This window comes from Nicotiana tomentosiformis, chromosome 9 (assembly GCF_000390325.3).
Source record: "Nicotiana tomentosiformis chromosome 9, ASM39032v3, whole genome shotgun sequence".
NCBI classification, from domain to species: domain Eukaryota; kingdom Viridiplantae; phylum Streptophyta; class Magnoliopsida; order Solanales; family Solanaceae; genus Nicotiana; species Nicotiana tomentosiformis.
This window is the reverse complement of record NC_090820.1, coordinates 109,041,754-109,065,330: the sequence shown is the minus strand read 5'-3', so window position 1 is coordinate 109,065,330 and position 23,577 is coordinate 109,041,754. Positions and strand designations below refer to the sequence as shown.

Sequence of the window (23,577 nt, the reverse complement as noted above, 5' to 3'; positions counted from 1 at the left end):
TTTTATGCACTAATCGTTTAAAAAGTATTTGCATAATCAGATCACTTAAAAGATAAATCTATATAATAAGCATTAATTGCTAACCTCATGAAAATTGTAAGCACTTGCTAACAACTACTATAAAATATAGATTAACAATAAACTATACTGTATTGGGTGTGTGAACAAAGTCCCACATGGAAGAAAGGAAAAGTATTCTACTAATAACGAGTTGAATACTCTTAATGGTTTGAGGCTTTTTGGGGAAAACCATGCGGGCTTGGCCGAAAGAAGACAATATCATACCATATTAAGAGTATCTTCGGGCCGTTTTAGCCCAACAACTAGTATCAGAGCCAATAGTTTGGAGGAACTATGAAGATGGCAGAGTGTGGCGTGGGGACCCGACTTAGTACCTTTTCCCGTCTACGTGGTTTACGACCTTTACCCATAGCTTTGAAGACGCATACACAACCTTTGAGTTTCGATATGTGAAACTTAGTTTAAGGGAGAAATTATTGGGTGTGTGTGAAGGAGCGTGGGGCATACAAGCAAGTAGTGCGGAGCATCCCCGATTGGAATTTGCAAAGGCGTCGGGAGTCAGAAGGAAAAACGTCATTTTTAGCGACATTGGGTGTGCACAAGTCGAGTATCCAGGTTCTATTCTCGGGAGTTGGTACCTCCCGCTTTCCTGTTTCTTTTCTTTGTATTAGTTAAATTGTTGCCATTATAGTTCGCATTAGTTTAATCATACTATTAGCGTGCCTGTAGTTACAACTTGTGTTAGCAATTTTCCTTAGTCTGTCGTAGGTATAGTGGCTGTGGTCTAGGATGGTAGAGTAAGGTCATGTCCTCGGGGGAGGGGCATGAGGCAGGGGGGGAGGGATAAAGGGAGCAAGGGAGCCTTTAGGTTGAGAATTGGGTCATGGAACATATGAACATTGATGGGTAGGTCTATAGAGTTGGCGAAAATTCTCTGGAAGAAGAAGGTCAATATAGCTTGTGTCTAGGAGACTAGGTAGGTAGGATCGAAGGCAAGGGATGCTCACGGGTATAAGTTGTGGTACTCTGGAGTCACGAAAGGTAAGAATGGAGTGGGTATTTTGGTGGATAAGGAACTTAGAGAGTCTGTGGTAGAGGTTAGGCGGGTGAATGATAGATTAATGACTATTAAGTTAGTGGTTGGTGAGTGCACTCTAAATGTCGTTAGTGCTGATGCACCGCAAAAGGGCTTGGATGAGGAGGTTAAAAGGCACTTCTGGGATGGGTTGGATGAGATAGTTCGTAGTATTCCACCTGATGAGAGGCTTTTTATAGGAAGGAATTTCAATAGTCATATTTCGTCAACTGCTGGTGGCTATGGCGAGGTGCACGGAGGCTTCGACTTTAGGGATAGAAACAGAGGAGGAACTTCGTTGTTGGATTTCGCTAAAGCATTTGAGTTGGTGATTGCGAACTCTAGTTTTTTGAAGAGGGAGGGGCATTTGATTACGTTTCAAAGTTGGTGGTGAAGACTTAAATTGACCACCTCCTCCTCAGGAGGTGTGATAAAGGGTTGTGTAAGGATTGGAAGGTTATCCGGAGGGAGACCCTCGCGACGCAGCATAGGCTCTTGGTGATGGATGTCGGTATCATAATAAAGAGGAAGGAGAGGTCTGTTTGAGGTCGATCGAGGATCAGGTGGGGAGCGTTGACTAAGGATTAAGCTCAGGAGTTGGGGGAGGTTATCGGCTGTGGGAGCCTAGAGAAGTAGTGGGAACGCAAGGATGACGACGGCGAATTGTATAAGGGAGGCGGCGGGAGAGGTATTAGGAGTCTCGAAGGGTTATTCTGGGAGGCACAAAGGTGACTGGTCGTGGAATAAAGTGGTCCAATGTAAAGTGGAAGCGAAGAAGGCAGCGTACCTGAAGTTAGTAGGGAGCTCAGGAGAGAAGGAGAGCGAATAGAGAGAGGTAGAAGATATCTAGGAAGGAGGCGAAGTTGGCGGTCACAGAGGCTAAGACTGTAGTGTTAGGTCATCTGTATAAGGAATTGGGTGACAAAGGCGGGGGATAAGAAGTTGTTCCAACTAGAAAAGGCGAGAGAGAGGAAGGCTCGGGATATGGACCACGTGAGGTGGATCAGAGACGAGGACGGTAGAGTTTTGATGGGAGAGGCACAAATTAAGCGGAGATGGTAGACCTACTTTCATAAACTTCTGAATGAAGAAGGAGACAAGGATATTGTGCTAGGTGAATTGGGTCATTCTGAGAGTGACCGAGATTTTGGGTATTATAGACGCAATATGGTTGAGGAGATCGTTGGTCTATGCGAAAGATGAGTAAGGGCAGAGCAACCAGGACAGACGAAATTTTGGTTAAATTTTGGAGGAGTGTGGGTAGAGCAAGCTTGGAGTGGTTGACTAGACTGTTTAATGTAATTTTCAGGACGAAGAGGATGCTGGAGGAGTGGAGGTGGAGTACGGTGGTACCGCTGTACAAGAACAAAGTTGATATCCAGAGTTGTAACAACTATAGGTGTATCAAGTTACTAAGTCATACCATGAAAGTTTGGGAGAGGGTGGTGGAAGTAAGGGTGAGGAGGACAGTGTCTGTATCCGATAACCAGTTTGGGTTCATACCGGGTCGTTCAACTACGGAAGCTATCCACCTTATTAGGAGATTGGTGGAACAAAACAGGGATAAGAAGAATGATCTGCATATGGTATTTATGACTTGGAGAAAGCGTACAACAAGGTGCCTAGGGAGGTTCTTTGGAGATGCTTGGAGGCAAAAGGTGTGCCGGTCTCTTATATTAGGGCGATTAAGGACATGTATGATGGAGCTAAGACTCGGGTTAGGATAGTAGGAGGCGACTCTGAGCATTTTTCGGTTGTTATGGGGTTGCACCAAGGATCTACGCTTAGCCCGTTCTTATTTTCTCTGGGGATGGACGCACTGACACACCATATTCAAGAGGAGGTGACATGGTGTATGTTATTCGCTGACGACATAGTTCTAACTGATGAGACGCGAGACGACGTTAACTAGAGGCTGGAGATTTGGAGAACAAATCCTTGAGTCTAAGGGTTTCAAGTTAAGTAGGACTAAGACAGATTACCTGGAGTGCAAGTTCAGCGTCGAGTCGAGGGAAGCGGGCATGGACGTGAGGCTTGAATCATAAGTCATCCCTAAGAGAGGCAGTTTCAAGTACCTAGGGTCGGTTATCCAGGGGGTGAGGAGATCGACGAGGATGTAGCACACCGTATAGGGGTGAGGTGGATGAAATGGAGGTTAGCATCTGGAGTCCTGTATGACAAGAAAGTGCCATTGTTGCTCAAAGGTAAGTTTTATAGAACAGTAGTTAGACCAGTCGTGTTGTATGTGGCAGAGTGTTGGTCAGTTAAGAACTCACATATCCAGAAGATAAAAGTAGCATAATAAGGATGTTGAGATGGATGTGAGGGCACACTAGGATGGATAAGATTATGAATGAAGTTATTTGGGAAAAGTTGGGCGTGGCTCCTATGGATGCCAAGATATGGGAAGCGAGGCTCAGTTGGTTCAGGCACATGCGAAGGAGAAGCCCAAATGCCCCGGTAAGGAGGTGTAAGCAGTTAGCTTTGGTGGGTATAATACGAGGTAAAGGGCGACCAAAGAAGTATTGGGGAGAGGTGGTCAGGCAGGACAAGACGTGGCTTTAGCTTTCTGAGGACATGGCCTTTGATAGGAAGGTGCGGAGGCCGAGCATTAGGGTTGTAGGCTAGGAGGTAGTTGAGCATTTTTCTACTTTGTACTAGGTGTGAGGTTAGTCTGATAGGGTTTCGTCTTAGATTGCTAGTGGTTAATGTTGTGTTCATACTATTTCGTCTTTTTGTGCCGAGGGTATTTCAGAAACAATTTCTCTACTCCCTCGGGGTGCCTAGGGAGGTTCTTTGGAGATGCTTGGAGGCAAAAGGTGTGCCAGTCGCTTATATTATGGCGATTAAGAACATGTATGATGGAGCTAAGACTCGAGTTAGGACAACAGGAGGCGACTCTGAGCATTTTTCGGTTGTTATAGGGTTGCACCAAGGATCTGCGCTCATCCCGTTCTTATTTTCTCTAGTGATGGACACACTGACACACCATATTCTAGGGGAGGTGACATGGTGTATGTTATTCGCTTACGATATAGTTCTAATTGATGAGACGCGAGACGACTTTAATGAGAGGCTAGAGGTTGGAGAAAAGACCCTTGAGTCTAAGGGTTTCAAGTTAAGTAGGACTAAGATAGATTACCTGGAGTGTAAGTTCAACGCCTAGTCGAGGGAAGAGGCATGGACGTGAGGCTTGAATCATAGATCATCCCCAAGAGAGACATCTTCAAGTACCTAGGGTCAGTTAACTAAGGGTGGGGAGATCAACAAGGATGTAGCATACCGTATAGGGGTGGGGTGGATGAAATGGAGGTTAGCATATGGAGTCCTGTGTGACAAGAAAGTGCCACTGTTGCTCAAAGGTAAGTTTTTTAAAGCGGTAGTTAGACCAGTCGTGTTGTATGGGACAAAGTGTTGGCCAGTTAAGAACTCACATATCTAGAAGATGAAAGTAGCAGAAATGAGGATGTTGAGGTAGATGTGAGGGCACACTAGGATGGATAAGATTAAGAATGAAGTTATTCGGGGGAAGGTGGGCGTGGCTCCTATGGATGACAAGATGCGGGAAGCGAGGCTCAAATGGTTCGGGCATGTGCGAAGGAGAAGCCCAGATGGCCCGGTAAGGAGGTGTAAGCGGTTGGCTTTGGTGGGTATGATACGAGGTAGAGGGTGACCTAAGAAGTATTGGGAAGAGGTGATCAGGCATGACATGAAATGGCTTCAGATTTTCGAGGACATGGCCCTTGATAGGAATGTGTGGAGGCCGAGCTTTAGGGTTGTAAGTTAGGAGGTAGTTGAGTATTTTTCTACTTCGTACCGGGTGTGAGGCTAGTCTTATAGGGTTTCGTCTTAGATTGCTAGTGGTTAATGTTGTGTTCACACTATTTCGTCTTCTTGAGCCGAGGATCTTTCGGAAACAACTTCTCTACTCCCTCGGGGAGGAGATAAGGTCTGCGTATTCACTATCCTCTCCAGACTTCACATGTGGGATTTCACTGGGTGGTTGTTGTTATTATATGAACAAAGTCCCACATGTAAAGTAGAAAGGAAAAAGATTCTACTTATAAGGAGTTGGATACTCTTAATTGTGTGAGGTTTTTTGGGGAAAACCGTGTAGGTTTGGGCCAAATCGGACAATATCATACAATGTTAAGAGTATCTTCGGGCCGTTTTAACCCAGCATACTGATAGTATAAAAATCTTTACACTATTCGTGTATATAACTTATTTTCAAAATAAAACATGAAATAAAAGCATGCAGATTAAAGTAGATGAAGGAAAGAAGAATGGAGTTTCTACAGCCGTCATATGATCAATCAAATACAATGCATTGTCTCTATAAAAGGTTCTTATCCACTCTGAACACATTTGGCCCCTCATTCTTTTTCCACCCATTTCATTCTAAGCCATGGTTTTTGCCAAACTATAGCACTTTTTGTGCAAAATTGCACCCTTTATAGGTTAGCCACCTTGAAAAAAAAACCATATTGCATGAAAATAAAATATTAAACATGGACGAAAGAGGGAAAATTAAGGACATTACTGAAGAGGTGAAATATAGAGGTGTTAGAAAGAGGCCATGGGGGAAATTTGCTGCTGAAATTCGCGATACTTCGCGACAAGGAGGGGTTCGCTTTTGGCTAGGGACATTTACTACTGCAGAAGATGCAGCTAGAGCTTGTGATAAAGCTGCTTATTCCATGAGAGGAAATTTGGCAATTCTGAATTTTCCAGAGAAGTATAATTTGCCTTGTAGTTCCTCTCATTTCAACAAGTTCGTCAATGGCTTCGTCTTCAATGCACGAGAGAAACGAGCAAGTTCTTGAACTTGAGTATCTGGATAATAAGTTACTCGAGGAACTTCTTGATTGTGATCAACATGTAAACAAGAGAAAATGAAGTATCATTAACATCCCTTGTATCACTATAAAATTAAGTATTTCGCGTAACATCTACTAATAAACCTTAGACGTATGAGGATTAGTAAGGTAAAGTCTAGTCGTCCTTACTTACACTTTAAAAGGTTTTATTAATAAAGTCAACACGTTGTTTGGATGGTAGCAAAACCACAAATCAGGTTTTTATTTTCAATAAAAATCTACCTTCTGCACGAAGGAGGGGCACATAAAACCTTACCTTCTCATAGCCTATAATTAGAGTTGGAAGGGCCAACTCTTAACAATATCGGTGGTGCATGTCATGATATGGAACTATATATGCACATAAGAGAAGGAGTCCTTTTATATGGCATATTTGATGTATATATATTCCAAATTATGTACGTGACTGTTCGAATTGATGTGCTAATTACTAGTACTCCCTCCGTTTTAATTATATGTCTTACTATCTTTTTTAGTCTATTTAAAAGAGAATGACGCTTTCTATATTTAATACTAACTCTTTAACATTCCATATGACGTATTTAAGATCACGAGATTCAAAGATATTTTAGTACATTACACACGTCTTTACTTTAAGATACAAAATTTAAAAATTTTACTTACTTTTTTTAAACTACCTGCCAGTCAACCTAAGACATATAATTAGTTTTAGTTTTGTCGTGGTTTGATCTGGAATGAAGGCTGTTGATGCTTATTCTAGAACATCTTAATGACTTCATTTGCTTTGCCAAAACAATTTGTATGACTAGAACATCTGTATGCTTATATTTTTATTCTTTACAATAATAGCCACCAGATTAATTGTTTATTTTTTAAAATCGGTATACATAGATTATATCCTAATTATACATGATAATTATACACGTATTATGCATGTATTATACATATCTACCGGTTATTTTTAATTTAAATAGTTGCAGGAGACTATTTAGATTAATTCCTCTTTTTTCAACTATCTTTCAAATGCAATAACAATAACAATGAGTATTATCTAATAATATTATATAAATAATAAGGAAGAAATTTAATCTGATTTCTTGCGTCTTTCTAAAAGCCAAAAGGTTGTGTTCATTCTCATATGTAAACCACTTCTTTTAAATTTTCTTTCAAGCAGTCTGAGCCATATCTATTTAAAGGCTCTCAAAAGCAGCCAATAAAATAACATATAAAGGAATTACCCATTATTCTTCACTGCTTATTTCTTTAAAACTCCTTCTTCCTATATTGGGTTGACTTCTTGTACTAAAAGAAATTAAAAAGTGCAAACATATTTTTGAGTAGGCAGAAATATAATTGAATATTTATTTAACCATTTACACTGTGTGGGGACATTAGCTCGTTGAAGTACAAGAGATCAGCTACAATGAGAAAGAGAAGAATTAACCTAAATAGTTGATCACGCAACTATCTATTCTATAATCGATAGATAATCTATGTATACCGACTAATATATATGGATAATTCGTGCACAAAGTATTCAGCATTTACGTAGGTTCCAGAAAAGGACCGCACCCCAAGAGTGTATCATAAACAATCTACAATAATACAAACACAATAATCTCGTGAAAGTGCTCTCTCAAACATCCACAACAAGTAAGATCAGTGGTTGATGTTGTATTTCATGCACAAAATTAATGAATGAAAACTCACGGTTTACTATTGCTTCTAAGATTCTTAAGACAACGAACTTGATCCCCTCAATCCTTTGAAAGCAAATATCAGAGATTTGTTTATTTACATTCGCTCTCAATACTTGCACCAAATTAAAGAATGTAAGTGTTTTATTATATACTTTATGATGATTAAGTGTGATATATTCTCACTTTAATTTTTAAGGTTAAGAATTAATTAAGTTGAATTTTTGTAAATACTAAATACAAGTAATTTTTTACCAAAATCATAAAGCATCGGGTTAACTCACAGGGGCGGATAATGAATTATATATATAGATTCACGTGAATCCAGTAACTTTTGCTCTGACCCTATATAAATTTAAAAATATTCATTAAATATCTATAATTTTTTTACTGTAAACCCAATGATTATTTATTTATTATATATTAATTTAAGGCCATAATAAGGACCCACAAAGATCAAGTCAAATCGTATACCAATAACCTATATAATCAAAGTAATGTCGCCCTCGAGGTATTAGGAATATATGTAACTGCTTCCTTTGGCCAAGCTTTGATTCTGTAAGGATACGTTGGTGATTAATAAAATTTTAGTTACCAAAAAAAGAAGAAGCTATATAATCAAAATAATCAACTTTTCAACTTCTTGAAATGTTTTTTCTTCTAACATATGACTAATTGAAAAGTAAATTGTAATTTTCACCAAATTCAATAGTATCACACATTTAAACCATCTTTAAATATCCTAAAAAATGTAGATATCATCGGGCGAAATAAAATTTAAATCAGTGACAAAATTGCTAGTGAAACTGCTGTTATATTCTCTAATTATAAACAATAACTGTTTTCTCTGTAATCCTTTTTGCTATTTAATAACTTTATATCCAAAATATTATATTCCTATATTTTCTTATTCTCCGTGTTTGTGGAAGAAAAATAAAAAGAGAAAATCACGTGCCAATAGTAAGCAAGATCCTTTGACTCATTGTCGTCACTATCATCATACTCACACTTGGAGTTTTAGATAATATTATTCCACAAAAATATTCAAAATGTAACAAGTACGCCTTACTTCTAAATAAATTGGGATGGGTTATATGAATTTTTATTGATAATATTATTATCCCACCATTTAAATTCTATTCAGGCCACATATTACCAGATAAAATTAAAAATTAAAAAATACGAGAAGTTCTCTAAATTTATTATTGGCATAAGAATTTCTAATAGAGAAAAAATATTTAAAATCCAACAAAAAAAAAAAAAGTTCAACAACATCTTGTCGCATCTTTATATATTCTGCTAATACAACTAACCAAATTCAATTTCCTTTTCTTACTTGACTTGACAATTCCATTCTAAAGAAACGCCTAAGAAGTAACTTATATAAAATTAGTGGCCCCTAATTTTTACATTATTTTTCATTTACAATTAACATGTGGACAAAATGTTTGCAAAAAAATGTCAAAGAATCTCTTATATAAAATTAGTGGCCCCTAATTTTTGCATTATTTATCAAATTCAAATAACATGTGATCCTTCCTCATGCCACTTTCTTTGTCCTTCTTTGATACTAAAAGAAGAAAAAAAAGGTTTTTTTCATGGGAAAGTATGTGAGAATTAATGATATTTCGAAATCAACCAGGCCGTATTTGTTTTAAGAGATTATTAAAAAAAAAAACAAATTGTTACAAGATGTGCTAGCTAATTTATTCAATAAAACATGTCTATAGTAGTTCTATTGTTTCAATAATATTACATTGTTGTATAATACATTTCATATAAGAAATGTTATCCGCACACTATGTTTATACTATACCTACTTTATTGTCTATGTTGTTATTATTCTTGTAAATGATCGGGCATATTTGTTATTTTATTAATTCTATTTTTATTAAAATAAAATAAAAAATCTTAGGGTTTTTGATTCCTTGATCTCTATATAAATAAAGAACTTTACCAGCAAATCAACAAGCAATCTTGTTTCAAGCTGTGTCATTTTCTCAATCTATTTTTATATTTTCATTTGCTTGTTTTATATATATATAATAAAAAAAATCGACGAAATGATAGTTCTATAACATGCTTGCCTCAAGGTAAATCCCCGTGACCAAATTAGAGAGTGTTTGGCTAAGCTTATAAGCTAGTCAAATTGGCTTAAATGCACCTTTTGACTTATCTACGCGTTTGACAAATACTTAAAGTGCTTATAATCTAAAATCAACCATAAGTCATAAGTTGGTCACCCACAACTTATGATTTTTCAGCTTATAAGCATTTTTAGCTTGACCATAGGTTTTACTAGTTTATCCTTAATAATATTTTTTAATTCACAAAATATTTTTTCCTAAATAAATTTTCTAACTTTCTTTTTCTTCCATATTCGTTGTTCATCCTTTTCTTTACAAAGGAACTTTTTAAATATAATCTTTTGTAAATTTGTTAAGGAAATTTTAGTCATTTTAATAAAAGAACAACTTATCAATACTTTTCTACCAAACATATCAACTAATTATTATCAGTTTCACCACATCTATCCAAACGCTTAAATGTTTATTTAAAAAATTAGTTTCAGCATTTAAAAATAATTTTCAACACTTCAAACTTATCAACTATTTACGGTCAGCTAATCCAAATTGGCTCTTAATAATCCTCAAATCTATTACCTTCTCGAGGTGAAATTGCTTTTAACGAAGTTTTCCCTATTTCTTAAATATTTGAAACAACTTTAATTATATAGATGGTCCCACCAATATTTGCTAATCTTCGTTAGTACTTACTTCCTAAAAAATCCAACTTCTTATTATTTACAATGATTACAGTAATTTCTTCATTTTAAGGCTCTAAATAACCTACAAATGTATGTTTTAGTTTATCTTTCATTTGAGTTATGTCTTCATCTTATTTTTACAGTGTCAATTTTGCATCCCTAAGAATCATTATATGTATATTTAAATTTATCATAGTTAAATTTTATCTAAAAGTATAAACTATACTTTAATTTATATCAGTCTTCTAACTAAGCAGGACAAATCTTCCTAAAGTAAGATCCAAGGAGATTTTGAGAATCTTATCCAATTTCTTGCCAGGTAATCTCCTATGAGTTTTTTTTTTAATTTTTTTTTTTAAAAAACTTTTTGGGCCTTAAACACAAACTGCATATATCTTTTTGAATTTGGAATATTTCATTACCACCTCACAATATTCACGCAACTTCACTATTACTTAGTTTGAACAACAAAATCTATCTCCAAGAAAAAGTTTCAAACAAAAACACTATATAGATATAAAGTTTTAGCAGTAAAAAGCAGCTTGAACTATCTCTTTCAATATTGCGCATACTCGATTTGATAGAATAATCGATTCGATTTAAAGACAAATGAAAACGTAACATTCATTCTACAATCTTACAAGTCACTATCTTATTTGCTCAATATAAATAGATATCGATATGTCCAAACAATGTCAATTCACCAGCCAAATAAAAGACCTTTGTTTTATTCCTCCAAATTTGAAACCTCAAACTTAAGTTTTTTTTTTTTCATTAAATCCATCCACCCAGACTTTCACCTTTCTCGTATTATTTTTAGAACTAGGTAATTAATATGGAGGGTAGTAGTCCTAAGGGAAAGAAGGCCATGCAAGAGAAGGAAAGTGGCAACAAAGGGAAGGAAGAAATCAAATACCGAGGCGTCCGAAGGCGGCCGTGGGGGAAATTTGCGGCGGAGATACGTGATCCGACGAGGCAAGGCGCCCGACAGTGGCTCGGGACGTTTGACAAGGCGGAGGACGCGGCGAGGGCGTATGATAAGGCGGCATTTAACCTAAGAGGACATCTTGCTACCTTGAATTTCCCTAATGAGTATTATTCTAAGCTTTCTAATCCTCCTTATCACTATCGTACAACTTCATTTAACATAATTAATCCAATTAGAAGAGGTTTAGAGAAGGGAAGTTCATCAATTGGAAATCAAGATAAAGAAATTATTGAGTTTGAATATCTTGATGATAGTGTATTAGAGGAGCTTCTTGGATCGGAAGAGTAAAAGATGAGAAGAAAGTAAAGGTTAAGTTTTGTAACATTTTAACTTGTTGCTTTTCCAATTTTCGAGAAAATGATAAAAAAAAAAAAATAGTGGTTATATTTGATAAGTTTAAAATTGTCGTTTATATATATTTCAGTTTTACCTTTATGTTTGCTAAAAGTGAGCACTTTTAGATTTTTCAAATATTTAACAAATTCTGGTTGTTAAATTTACCGAAAACTGTAAAAAAGAAAAGATTTAACGCGAACTCACATCTGAAGGATGAGCACTTTTGGTAATTTCTGCTATTTGTGGTCTATTTCTGGTGCAGTTTTGATTTTGGTGTTTGTTCGTGAGATTTAACAGGACTTTCCTGCTGTTTATACCTTATTTTTTATTCAGTTCCCATCTTCTTTATGTTATAGAAAAGAATAAAACACGATTAATCGGACCCTAATAATGATATCAGATATTGGTTCCGAATACTGCATTCCATTTTGGAAAGAGATCGTAAAAGTTGAACTGTTCTAGTATCTTTCTAGAATGAGAAAATGGTCAAATGTTATAGTTGAATATTTATACTTTTGTGTTGACTTACTATTAAAGAAGATGCAGTATTGAACTAATTAAATAAAAAAGAAAGGTGAAAAGATAAAAAGGAGATGATCGGATAAAGGGAAATACTACTACTAGTACAACAATAACAACACAGTATAATCTCACTTGTAGGGTCTGGGAAGGGTAGTGCGTACGCAGACCTTACCCCTACCATGTGGAAGAGATGTTTTCAATAGACCCTCGGCTCCTTCCCTCCAAGATCTCCCCACCTTGCTCTTGGGGTGAATCAAACTCACAACCTCTTGGTTGGAAATGGAGGGTGCTCACCAAATAATCAAACGGAAAAGAAACTAACATAAATAATGAATATGATCTGCCGATCATACATAACAATTACTTCTCAAAGAAAAGGTGTCTTTTCGGCAGAAAAATTCAAATTCTTTTTAAGCACTGTTCGAGCACAACTGAGACCAGTGGAGGATCTAGAATTTATAGTCATGGGTGCTCGTCGATAAAAATTCTAAAAGAAAAGGAAAAAGAAGTTATAGTTATGGGTGTTCACTTAATATTTGTCTAAATATTTTTATAATTGCCTTGCAAATTTACTAAAGCCGGTCAAAGATAATATGCACCCACAAGAAATAATATAGATCAGATCAACCGAGCGAGGCGTGCATTCTTTTTGACTCCTTAAAAACTAGAAGAAGTGATTCTATATATAATTGCAATAATCTATTCCTTAGCAAAATGGAATCTTTTCAAACTTTTGATTTTCTTCCACTTTTTTCTATTTCATTGTCCATCCACACCTCAACTTAAAAGCCACTACTAAATATCCAAGCAAAATCGTCCAAAAAAAACTGATCACAATGGGTCGGTAATGGCTAATAACCGTCCAAAACGCGACTATTTGCATGTGGACGGTATTTTGAAGGTCGGAAGAGCATACCAACCAAAGTTGATCGGAAATTACCGACAAACTTTGGTCGGTCAAATAAATTCAAAAAAAAAATGCCGAAAACCGACTAAAGTTGGTCGTATTTTAATTATGTAATTAAAAAATGCACCATCTGGGAATCAAACCGGGGTGTAAACTATGGCAGAATACTATTCTACCACTAGACCATTGTTGCATTTTATTTTAAGACTGTCTTTTATTTCATTTATACTCTTTAATTGTATTTTCGCACGAAAATAACCGACCAAAGTTGGTCGATTTTATTAAAAAATAAAATTACCGATCGAATTCGGTCGGTTTTTTAAAATGACCGGCCGAATTAACCGACCGATTTCGGTCGATTTTTCTAAATATTAATTTTAATTTATTTTAAATGAAAAACCGACCAAAGTTGATCGGTCGACCGTGATCGGTTTTTGCCGAATTTTTAACAGTGAACCAACGGTCTATTCAGCTCATTTTCCTGCACAAAGAATAAAGTTGACTAAAATCTGATAATATAATGTGACATATACTTAATAGCTTGCTAGCATTAGCGGAATCAGAATTTTTACTAAAGTATATCAAAATATAAAATAATAAATATATGAACAAGTTAAGGGATGTATTTAGTATATATAAATAAAAAAATATTTCTAGCTATACATGTAATTTTCTGACGAAAAGGTATCAGTTCTTTAAGAGAGGCTGAACCTCCGGTATGCAGAAAGTTATCCATCTTTTGCTTGATCCTCCTTCTTCTTTGTATATTTTCACTTCAGAAGAGACACGTACTCTCATCATATATTTCTTTGAATTTCTACTTGTTTAGAAGGTGGAAAATAATGGTCAAGCTATTTCTGAATATATATCGTTCTAGTATTAAACCTATCGTTCAGTGTAAAGTCCATTTAGGAGTTGCGATATATATATCGTTCTAGTATTAAACCTATAGTTCAGTGTAAAGTTCATTTAGGAGTTGGGATATATATATATATATATATATATATATATATATATATATATATATATATATATATATATATTCCTCCAAGTTAAGGTTAAAAGTTGGCTCGGACCATTGATTCTAATTCTAAAAACCTTGGCATCAATAACACCGTAATTGGAAGGGTTAAACAAGTTTGCCTGTCCTCGTCTGAACTTTTATATAAGAAGGATCCCGTTAAGTCATGTCCAGTGGTGGCCAAATGGTTAAAAGAAAATAGTTATTCACCCATGTTATCCATTAAAAATGTGTTGGATAAAGAACTTTTTAAAAACGGATCAAATAGAGTTAAGAACCATATTATCCACTTAGAAAATGGATAACAAATTTAACTTTTACGTTTATAAAGTCTTAAATTGGGGTTCCTCAAGTTTAGAAGACTAGTAATTCTCCCAAAAGTGATCATATTCAAGAAGCCATGGCTAATATGGTGTCACGACCCAAATTCATATGTCGTGATGGCGCCTATCTCAATACTAGGCAAGCCGACAACCTCAATAAGCCACAATTTCTTTTAAGTTTGAAAACATAATATATAAATTTAATAGAAAAATCCCACATACTAATGTAAAATACACTCCCAAAATCCGGTGTCACTAAGTACATGAGCATCTTAATAATAACCAAGTCTGACTAATACGAACACTATCTGAAAATATAGAACAGTACAATAACTAAAAGGAAAGAGAGTCAAGGTCTGCGGACGCAAGCAGCTACCTTGATAGTTTTCAACAGATAAATCCTCAAATTTGGCAACCGCCGTATCCGAAAGTACCTGGATCTGCACACGAGGTGCAGAGTGTAGTATGAGTACAACAAACTCAATAAGTAACAAGACTAACCTCTGGACTGAAAGTAGTGACGAGCTCCGCAGGTACAGTCCAGCATAAATAATGGTACAGAAATGTAGGCATGCTTTCAAGTTCAACAGTTAAACCCAGTACAAGTGAAATAGATCAATACTGCATGATATAAAGAATATGTCATCTCAGTGGAAAGACCTCATGTAATACTGGTCACAAATCCATTCGGTCACTCGGTACTATTTATGGCCAATCCATCCCAGGGATATTCCATGCCGTATATATATACACATCGATTGACAGTCAGTCACTCAGTACCGTATAAGGTCAATCCAGCCCTGGGATAATTTATTCCCCAAATATAAATGATACGGACAAGATCCATGTCTAGGGAAAAATTCATCACAATACAAATAAATAAGGCAAGTCCATGCCCTAGTAAGTCCATCCCGAATATATAATCATCTACGCTCACTAGGGGTGTGTACAAACTTCGGAGGGGATCCTTCAGCCCAAGCGTGATATATAGCCGATATGGCCTACTGCAGGCAGGTAGTCCCGATCCGTATAGTAATAAAGCCTATAAGGCATGCTGCAGGCGAGCAGCCCCGATCCAGAACAATAAAGCCTTTAAGGTCTGTTGCGGCGTGCAACCCGATCCCATAATAATAATAATATATATATAAAGCCAATATGGCATGCTGCGACGCGCAGCTCGATCCCATAAATATCCTCACAATGGACGAATATGACTGAGTATGAAATGTACATTCTTAAAATAATTAATTCAACAGCAATACGACCCCATGGGTCCCAAAAAATCGTCACGTAGCATAAATATGATCTTTAATAAGAGCCTCAACTCAATTTTCCTAACACGTGGAAAATGTTCAGATAATAACATGATTCTTTAATTTTACAACTTCACAAGATTTATTCAAATCACAATTTCTATGGTGCACGTCCACATGTATCACACCTCATTTTTCCCGAGGGGATAGGGAGTTTTTCTAATTTAAGTGACACTAATCGAAATGAGATTACTTTATTCAATTTCAGAGTCGCCACTTGGGATAGTTTATGGTGTCCCAAGTCACCGGTTTATTTCAAATCTCAAATTGAGAAAATTTGACTTTGTTTAAACTCTGCAAAACTAGAAGACCGGATAAGGAATTCTATTGACCCGGGAGAAGGTGTTAGGCATTCCCAGGTTCCGTAATTTTAGCACGATCGCTTTTAATCATACATGGCTTAGTTAATTGTTTAAATACGTGTTTTAGACCTATGTGTATTTTACCTTTTGGCGCTTCTAACTACCTGATTATTGGATTATGGAATTATGGAATTATCTTGAAAAAGAGTCACGCATACGTGTACTCGTCTCGTTTGGTGCGTCAAGAATCATGTCACGCGTACGTGTACACAATTTATCATGCTTTATTAATTATTAAGAATGTTTGACCAAAGTCGCACGAACGCGTACTTTGATTTATTTTGGAAATCAATAATTATGTCACGCGAACGTGTATACAATCACGATAAGATATTAGAACGCGTATAAAGCATTTTACGATGTTGATCAATTCACTGAATCACTGTTGGGAAATTTTGTTAGAATCCACATATTTGAATTACCACAAGATGAAACAGTCATAAGCACTTAAGTATACTAGTTATGGATTTCAAAAAATTAAAATCGAAGTCGAAAATAAGGGACTAGTCTATTATGGCCTTAAAATTGTCGGGCAGTATGCCGCAGGGCCCATTTAATTTGCGCGAGAGTAGCCACCGAGTTATCCTTGCGGACCCGAACTTTCACATAACAATCCAAACCAGTAGAAGAATATTAGGATTTAAATAGTTAATTTTAAACCATTGGATTACTCTTTACAATTAATATATTTTTTTCACTACTTAAATTTCACATTATATTTTTAGCATTATATCAGCTCATCCTAAATATATCCAGTTCATAAGAAATCATTACAATCAGAATCTAAGTAAACAACATAAACTTAATACGTGCAAACCAAATTTCGTTCATAAGTTCAAACAAGTGAAAATAGGGGAATGTTTACATACTTAATGAGTAGAAAAACAAGCATTTAATAACCAAATAAAGTCTGACCAAGAAGAATGCAGAAACTCAGCTACGACTTGAACATCAAACAATGCAGGAGACTAGCAAATAGCCTCTACAAAGTTGTAACGCAGTAGCAACAAACAACCCCTTTAAAACTCAATTTAACCTTGAAAGCCAACTCAACCATTTCGACATTTCCAGCACGTTCGAAAAGACCAGCAAGAGCAGCACTGTCAACACTGAAAGGCAAATTACCAACAAAGGGTTTAAGGTCTTCAGAAAAACGGAGTTGTTCTGCTACTTTAACATCGTTTTCCAATTGGTCGAAGTCAGAGAGGGCTAGGGTTTGTAAGGTGACGGCTAGGGTTCTTCTACTGGGAGATCTCCGTTGTTTTTGAGAGGAAGGGCGGAAATATGGGGCGCTAGGTTTTTTCTATAGGGGAATGGGGGCTTGTCCGTTCTCTGAAGGCATAGATGGCAAGGCTGCACTTTTTGTGTATGGAATAATGGGGGTTTTTGGTGAATGGGCTTGGGCTGGCGGATGATTTTTGGGGCGAGAATTAGGCCGATACAAATGCATGGCCGAGTTGTAATGAAGAAGAAACATCACCCTTTCTTTCTTTGTATTTCAAAATTAAACCATTAATTAAAACACCCAATTTCAAATTGATTTGGCAAAAAATGACCTATTTAACTAATTGAATCTAAAAATGCAAAAACAAAGCAAGAGTGATTGATATGTATTTTTTTTATTTATTTCATGTATTAATTATGCACTTAATGTGTATCTAGGTCCTAAAAATACAATTTAAAATCTAAAATGCTATGAAATTAAGATTTAAACTTTTTTAATAATTTTTTATGATTTACGATATTCCTAACATGTATAAACAATGCGAACAAATACAAAACAAATAAAGAAAAACTCCTAAAATTTATAAAAACAATAAAAATTATTTTTGGATTATTATTTAGGAGTAATTTCCTATGTGGGACAAACATTAGGTGCTCACAGCTGCCCCTCTTTGCTCGGAAACACGAAAAGTTTTCGAGCAAAGATAAAGTGAGCAATTACGAGCAATTTTTCCCCATTTGACACTCCATTCAGAAGAGTTTTGAAAATGGTTTGACTGAACCTTGCTTCGAAGGTTGCCTACATATCCTTGGCTATAAAGGAATCAGGTCAGTGTAGTTTTGGAAAGTTTGGTAGCTAGGACTACCGAGAAGCTGTGATTTCACTGTTGTTACTGCTTGATGAGCTTCTTATTACACCAAAGTCAAAAGAAACTAAAAAAGCCTATCAACTATGAGTTACAAGGTTCCTATCTATAAGTCTTTTAAAGCTTGATCTTGAGTATTGGTTGGTTCTTCATGCGACTCTGATCTGAACCTTGATGCTTGCTAGCTGCAGGTGCTAGTTCATTCTTCTTCAGCTTTTCGGATTAATACGGGACACGCAGAACTGGTGACTTCAGTAATGTCTTGAGCAATCCACATCTTGTCTCCGCTTCTGTATTTTGGATTCACTTCTTTTTCTTTTCTTTTATTTATTTTGGATTGAGACTTCTTTTGGTCATCTCGAACCCTGTCGACTCGCATTCTTGAGGCGAGCTTCTGCTACTTCTAACTTGAATTGACTTTATTCTTTAGGCGGGCTCCTGCTACTGAGTTGAAATTTGAAGTGAATTCCGAAATGACTTCCCTCGTTCTCCAGGTGGGCGCCTGCTACTGACTTGAAATTTAAAGTAACTCTGAAATGAATTCTCTCGTTCTCCAGGTGGGCGCCTGCTACTACAGTAAAACAAACAAAACAAAAGAAACTTTTCTGCCCCAGTTTGCACTAGGAAGATTTATGAGTTGTTAGCAGAACTATAAATCACCTATGTTATTGATGAAGGATTCAATGATGAGAGTAAAATTAAAGACTCGACTAGGATGTCCGTCTCCTACGAGTAAAACCAAGAAAATTTTGACTAACAAATGCGTCTGCTAAAAAAATCCTGAATGACCCAAATGAGGAAGTGCATCTCCTAGGGATGAACTCGAACGACCCAAACTAGGAAGTGCGTCTCCTAGGGGTGAAATCTCAATTTGGGAAGTGTGTCTCCTAAAAGTATAACCTGAAAGACCCAGACTAGGAAGTGCGTCTCCTAGAGGTAAAACTTGAATGACTCAAACTAGGAAGTGCGTCTCCTAGGGATAAAACTTGAATGACTCAAACTAGGAAGTGTGTCTCCTAGGGATGAACTTAAACGACCAAAACTAGGAAGTGCGTCTCCTGAAAAGTATAATCTAAAAGACCCAGACTAGGAAGTGCGTCTGCTAGTGATAAAACTTGAATGACTCAAACTAGGAAGTCTGACTCCTAGGGATGAAACTTGTAACCTAAGATTAGGAAGTGTGTTTCCTTAAAAGTATGACCTGAAAGACTCAGACTAGGAATTGTGTCTCCTAGGGATAAAACTTGAATGACTCAAACTAGGTAGTGCATCTCCTAAGGATGAACTTAAACGACCAAAACTAGGAAGTGCGTCTCTTGAAAAGTATAATCTGAGAGACCCAGACTAGGAAGTACGTATCCTAGTGATAAAACTTGAATGACTCAAACTAGGAAGTGTGTCTCCTAGGGATGAAACTTGTAACCTAAGATTAAGAAGTGTGTTTCCTAAAATATGACCTCAAAGGCTCAAACTAGGAAGTGCGTCTCCTAGGGATAAAACTTGAATGACTCAAACTAGGAAGTGCGTCTCCTAGGGATGAACTTAAACGACCAAAACTAGGAAGTGCGTCTCCTAAAAAGTATAATCTGAAAGACCCAGACTAGGAAGTACGTCTCCTAGTAATAAAACTTGAATGACTCAAACTAGGATGTGTGTCTCCTAGGGATGAAACTTGTAACCTAAGATTAAGAAGTGTGTTTCCTAAAAAGTATGACCTGAAAGGCTCAGACTAGGAAATGTGTCTCCTAGGAATAAAACTTGAATGACTCAAACAAGGAAATGCGTCTCCTAGGGATGAACTTAAACGACCAAAACTAGGAAGTGCGTCTCCTAAAAAGTATAATCTGAAATACCCAGACTAGGAAATGTGTCTCCTAGTGATAAAACTTGAATGACTCAAACTAGGAAGTGCATCTCCTAGGGATGAAACTTGTAACCTAAGATTAGGAAGTGTGTTTCCTAAAAAGTATGAACTGAAAGACTTAGACTAGGAAGAGTGTCTCCTAGGGATAAAGCTTGAATGACTCAAACTAGGAAGTGCATCTCCTAGGGATGAAACTTGTAACCTAAGATTAGGAAGTGTGTTTCCTAAAAAGTATGAACTAAAAGACTTAGACTAGGAAGAGCGTCTCTTAGGGATAAAACTTGAATGATTCAAACTAGGAAGTGCGTCTCCTAGGGATGAACTTAAACGACCAAAACTAAGAAGTGTGTCTTGTGAAAAGTATAATCTGAAAGACCCAGACTAGGAAGTACGTCTCCTAGTGATAAAACTTTAATGACTCAAACTAGGAAGTGCGTCTCCTAGGGATGAAACTTGTAACCTAAGATTAGGAAGTGGGTTTCCTAAAATGTATGACCTGAAAGACTCAGACTAGGAAGTGCATCTCCTAGGGATAAAACTTGAATGACTCAAACTAGGAAGTGCATCTCCTAGGGATGAACTTAAGCGACCAAAACTATGAAGTGTATCTCCTAAAAAGTATAATTTGAAAGACCCAAACTAGGAAGTGCGTCTCCTAGTGATAAAACTTGAATGACTCAAACTAGAAAGTGTGTCTCCTGGATGTGGGATTGGGCTTGAGGAAAACTATAAACTAAGCTTGACTAAAATAAAAACTAACCCTATTCTCCAGGCGGGACCCCTTGACTCGAGGAAAAACTAACGATTACCAACCTAACGAAATTGAAAGTAGACCCTATTCTTCAGGCGGGACCCCTAAACTTTAAGAAAACTAAAAATTACTAAAAATGACCCTATTCTACAGGCGGGACCCCTGAACTTAAGGAACGCTAAAGATTAAAAACTTAAGAAAATTAAAACTAACCTTATTCTCCAAGAAGGACTCCAAAACTTAAGAAAAGTCAAAGATTCCTCTCAACTAGGGATATGCCTAGGAGGTATGGTGCTTTCAACTAGGGAACATGCCTAGGAGGTATGATCTTCTCAATAGCCTTTGTGTTAGCAGAACTGGGGAATTACAACTGAAACATTCAATCTTCCAAGATTTGATATGAACATAGCCTTCATCCCTGTTTTAGACAAAGAAAACCTGTGAGTTTTAAACATGGTGGTTAGTTTGTGGCTTTGACTTCGAGGGAGATTTCTCTTGCACTTGTCATGATCAACTTGGACTTCAACTTGGAAGACAACGCTTGTTATCAGCCAACCATTTCTCGGGACAACCCTTATCACAAGAAATAGTCCTGATTCGTTCAAGTCTAATACCTTATACCCGATGCATTGCACTCATATTCTAACATTCACCAAATCCTTACATTTTACATCAATCCCAAAGAACATCTATTATCGCCAACTCAGTGCACACACAATTCTCCCATGTCTTATACCATTTTGATGTGCTTGCCAGACTCTGCTTTGTGTGATTAAAAAGCCGGTAGCAGATTTTGAAGTTATTTCTCAGTTGTTTCGACAAAAATAGACTCAAGAGGGACTTAAACAAAACAAGAGGAACAAAGTAAGGAGAATAACGAAAAGAGATGGTATCTAAGAAGAAAAAATTTTACCCAGGAAAAAGAACAAAGTAGAAACTAATCTGATTTGAAAGCCAGCTCCACTGATCATGACATGCATTTTGGATTAAGCGGCATGATCTGTCAAGCGAGTCTAATCTTCAACTCTTGTTATACAGCCTGATATGTCAAACGAGTCTAATCTTCAACTCTTTTTATACCTCTAAGCTGTGAGATTGGGCTTTAGTGCTCCAATTGTCCTATATGATTCACGACCCTCAGCCGACTTGTAGTGCCCTGAAGGGTTTTCACCATCAAGCATCTCTCATTTTTTTCTTTTTCTCAACTCATTGTCGCCTTATAGTGCCCATGAGGGTTTTCACCGATAAGACTCTCTCATTTTATTGTTTTCTCTCTTTGTGCTGAGAACACGGTATTACCCATGATACAAGAAGATCATACTTTTACCACACACTTGATTTGGTATCCTCAAAGATTGGTCGCAAGGTCTTTCTTTGGACCGTAATGCAGGCTTTGGATAGGGTTAAAAATAAAGGATGATATAAAGGCTCAAAATAACTAAAATGAAAGGGGTTTTAACTTACAACTTTTGAAATCAGATCTATTTACAAAACTAAAACCTCTGCCCCAGTTTATTTGAGTCTGGGAAATTTTGAATTTTTATTTTGATGGGACCGAACCTCGGAGTAAGGCTGTCTACGTATCCTTAAAAGGAATCAGGTTGAACGTAGTTACAAACTAAGAGTTGTTTTGTTTTTGTTGCTTATTTTATTTTTATTTTTTATTTTTTTTTCTATTTTTCTCTTCTTCTTTTTTTTTTCTTCTTTTCTTTTTCTTTTCTATTTTCTAACTCTACTTCTGATTCCAAAAAAGGGTATGAAAGAAAATTAATAAGGCACAAAAGGGGTAGCAAAGGATAAAAGTGTTTGGCGTAGCATAATAAAATGCCTTCATCATTCCAAACTTTAAAAATACCAAGTACAAACATGCAATTGAAGATGAGCAAAGAAATCATATATAGTATCTATTGATGGCATCAACACAAACAAAAAATGCCAATGGGCAATACCTTCGTCCCAATGAATGACCTTTGCCAGTTCAAAGCAGACTTGACTCAACCTTATCTTGATGTGGAAGGATGCATTTCATCACTGACTGATCTGTCTTAAACTGCTTGAGAGACATTTCTTTGTTGTATGCTCTTATCCACCTCTTGATTTCCCAGACTAACTGTCTCAATTTCACTCAATTCAAGCTTAAGGTTATCTTAGAATGCGTGAATCTGTAATTGTTTCCTCAAATGTATCTTTTTATCATATTCAAAATTATGTTTCATTATTCTATGATTAGACTGGCTTTCAAGATCTTGCTAAAGACTCTACATGTATGTCATGTCACTAGAACTAGCGGGAAAAGAACTAAGCACAGAATGACATAAAAGGACAAACTGTATTTCACTGAGTAAAGGATGAAAGGGTTTAACAACAAGCCAAACAACCTAAAATCCGAGTTACAACCCTAAAATAACCCGGATAATGAAAATAACAACAGAACATACAGACAAGACTCACGCAAATAGAGGGATAGAAGGGTTTGACTCAATAAAACAAATAAAATATGGATCACAACCCTGAAATAACCTACATAATAGAAAAAACATCAAAACAAACTACCAAGATTCCTTCCTAGTGAGAAGAGAATGACCTTTCCATTGCTAAGCTTAACACTTAGCCACAAATTTGCTCATTAGAATCACCAGGGCCTTCTCCAATTTCAAAATTATTAACTTTAGTCAGCAAGTTCCCGAGAGGATTCTCAT

The 23,577-nt window shown here is 36.5% G+C and overlaps 1 protein-coding gene across 1 annotated transcript; it reads left to right on the top strand.

The window, feature by feature from the left end:
• Window positions 1-11,236: 11,236 nt before the first annotated feature.
• LOC104087396 (ethylene-responsive transcription factor ERF098-like) lies at window positions 11,237-11,677 on the top strand. Its single transcript, XM_033653727.2, has one exon. It carries the CDS (start codon window positions 11,237-11,239, stop codon window positions 11,675-11,677), a length of 441 nt encoding a protein of 146 aa, XP_033509618.1.
• The last annotated feature ends 11,900 nt before the right edge of the window (window positions 11,678-23,577 follow it).

Excerpts from the sequence above, each read along its gene's own strand:
- LOC104087396 (XM_033653727.2), top strand. The coding sequence starts at position 11,237 with ATGGAGGGTAGTAGTCCTAAGGGAAAGAAGGCCATGCAAGAGAAGGAA.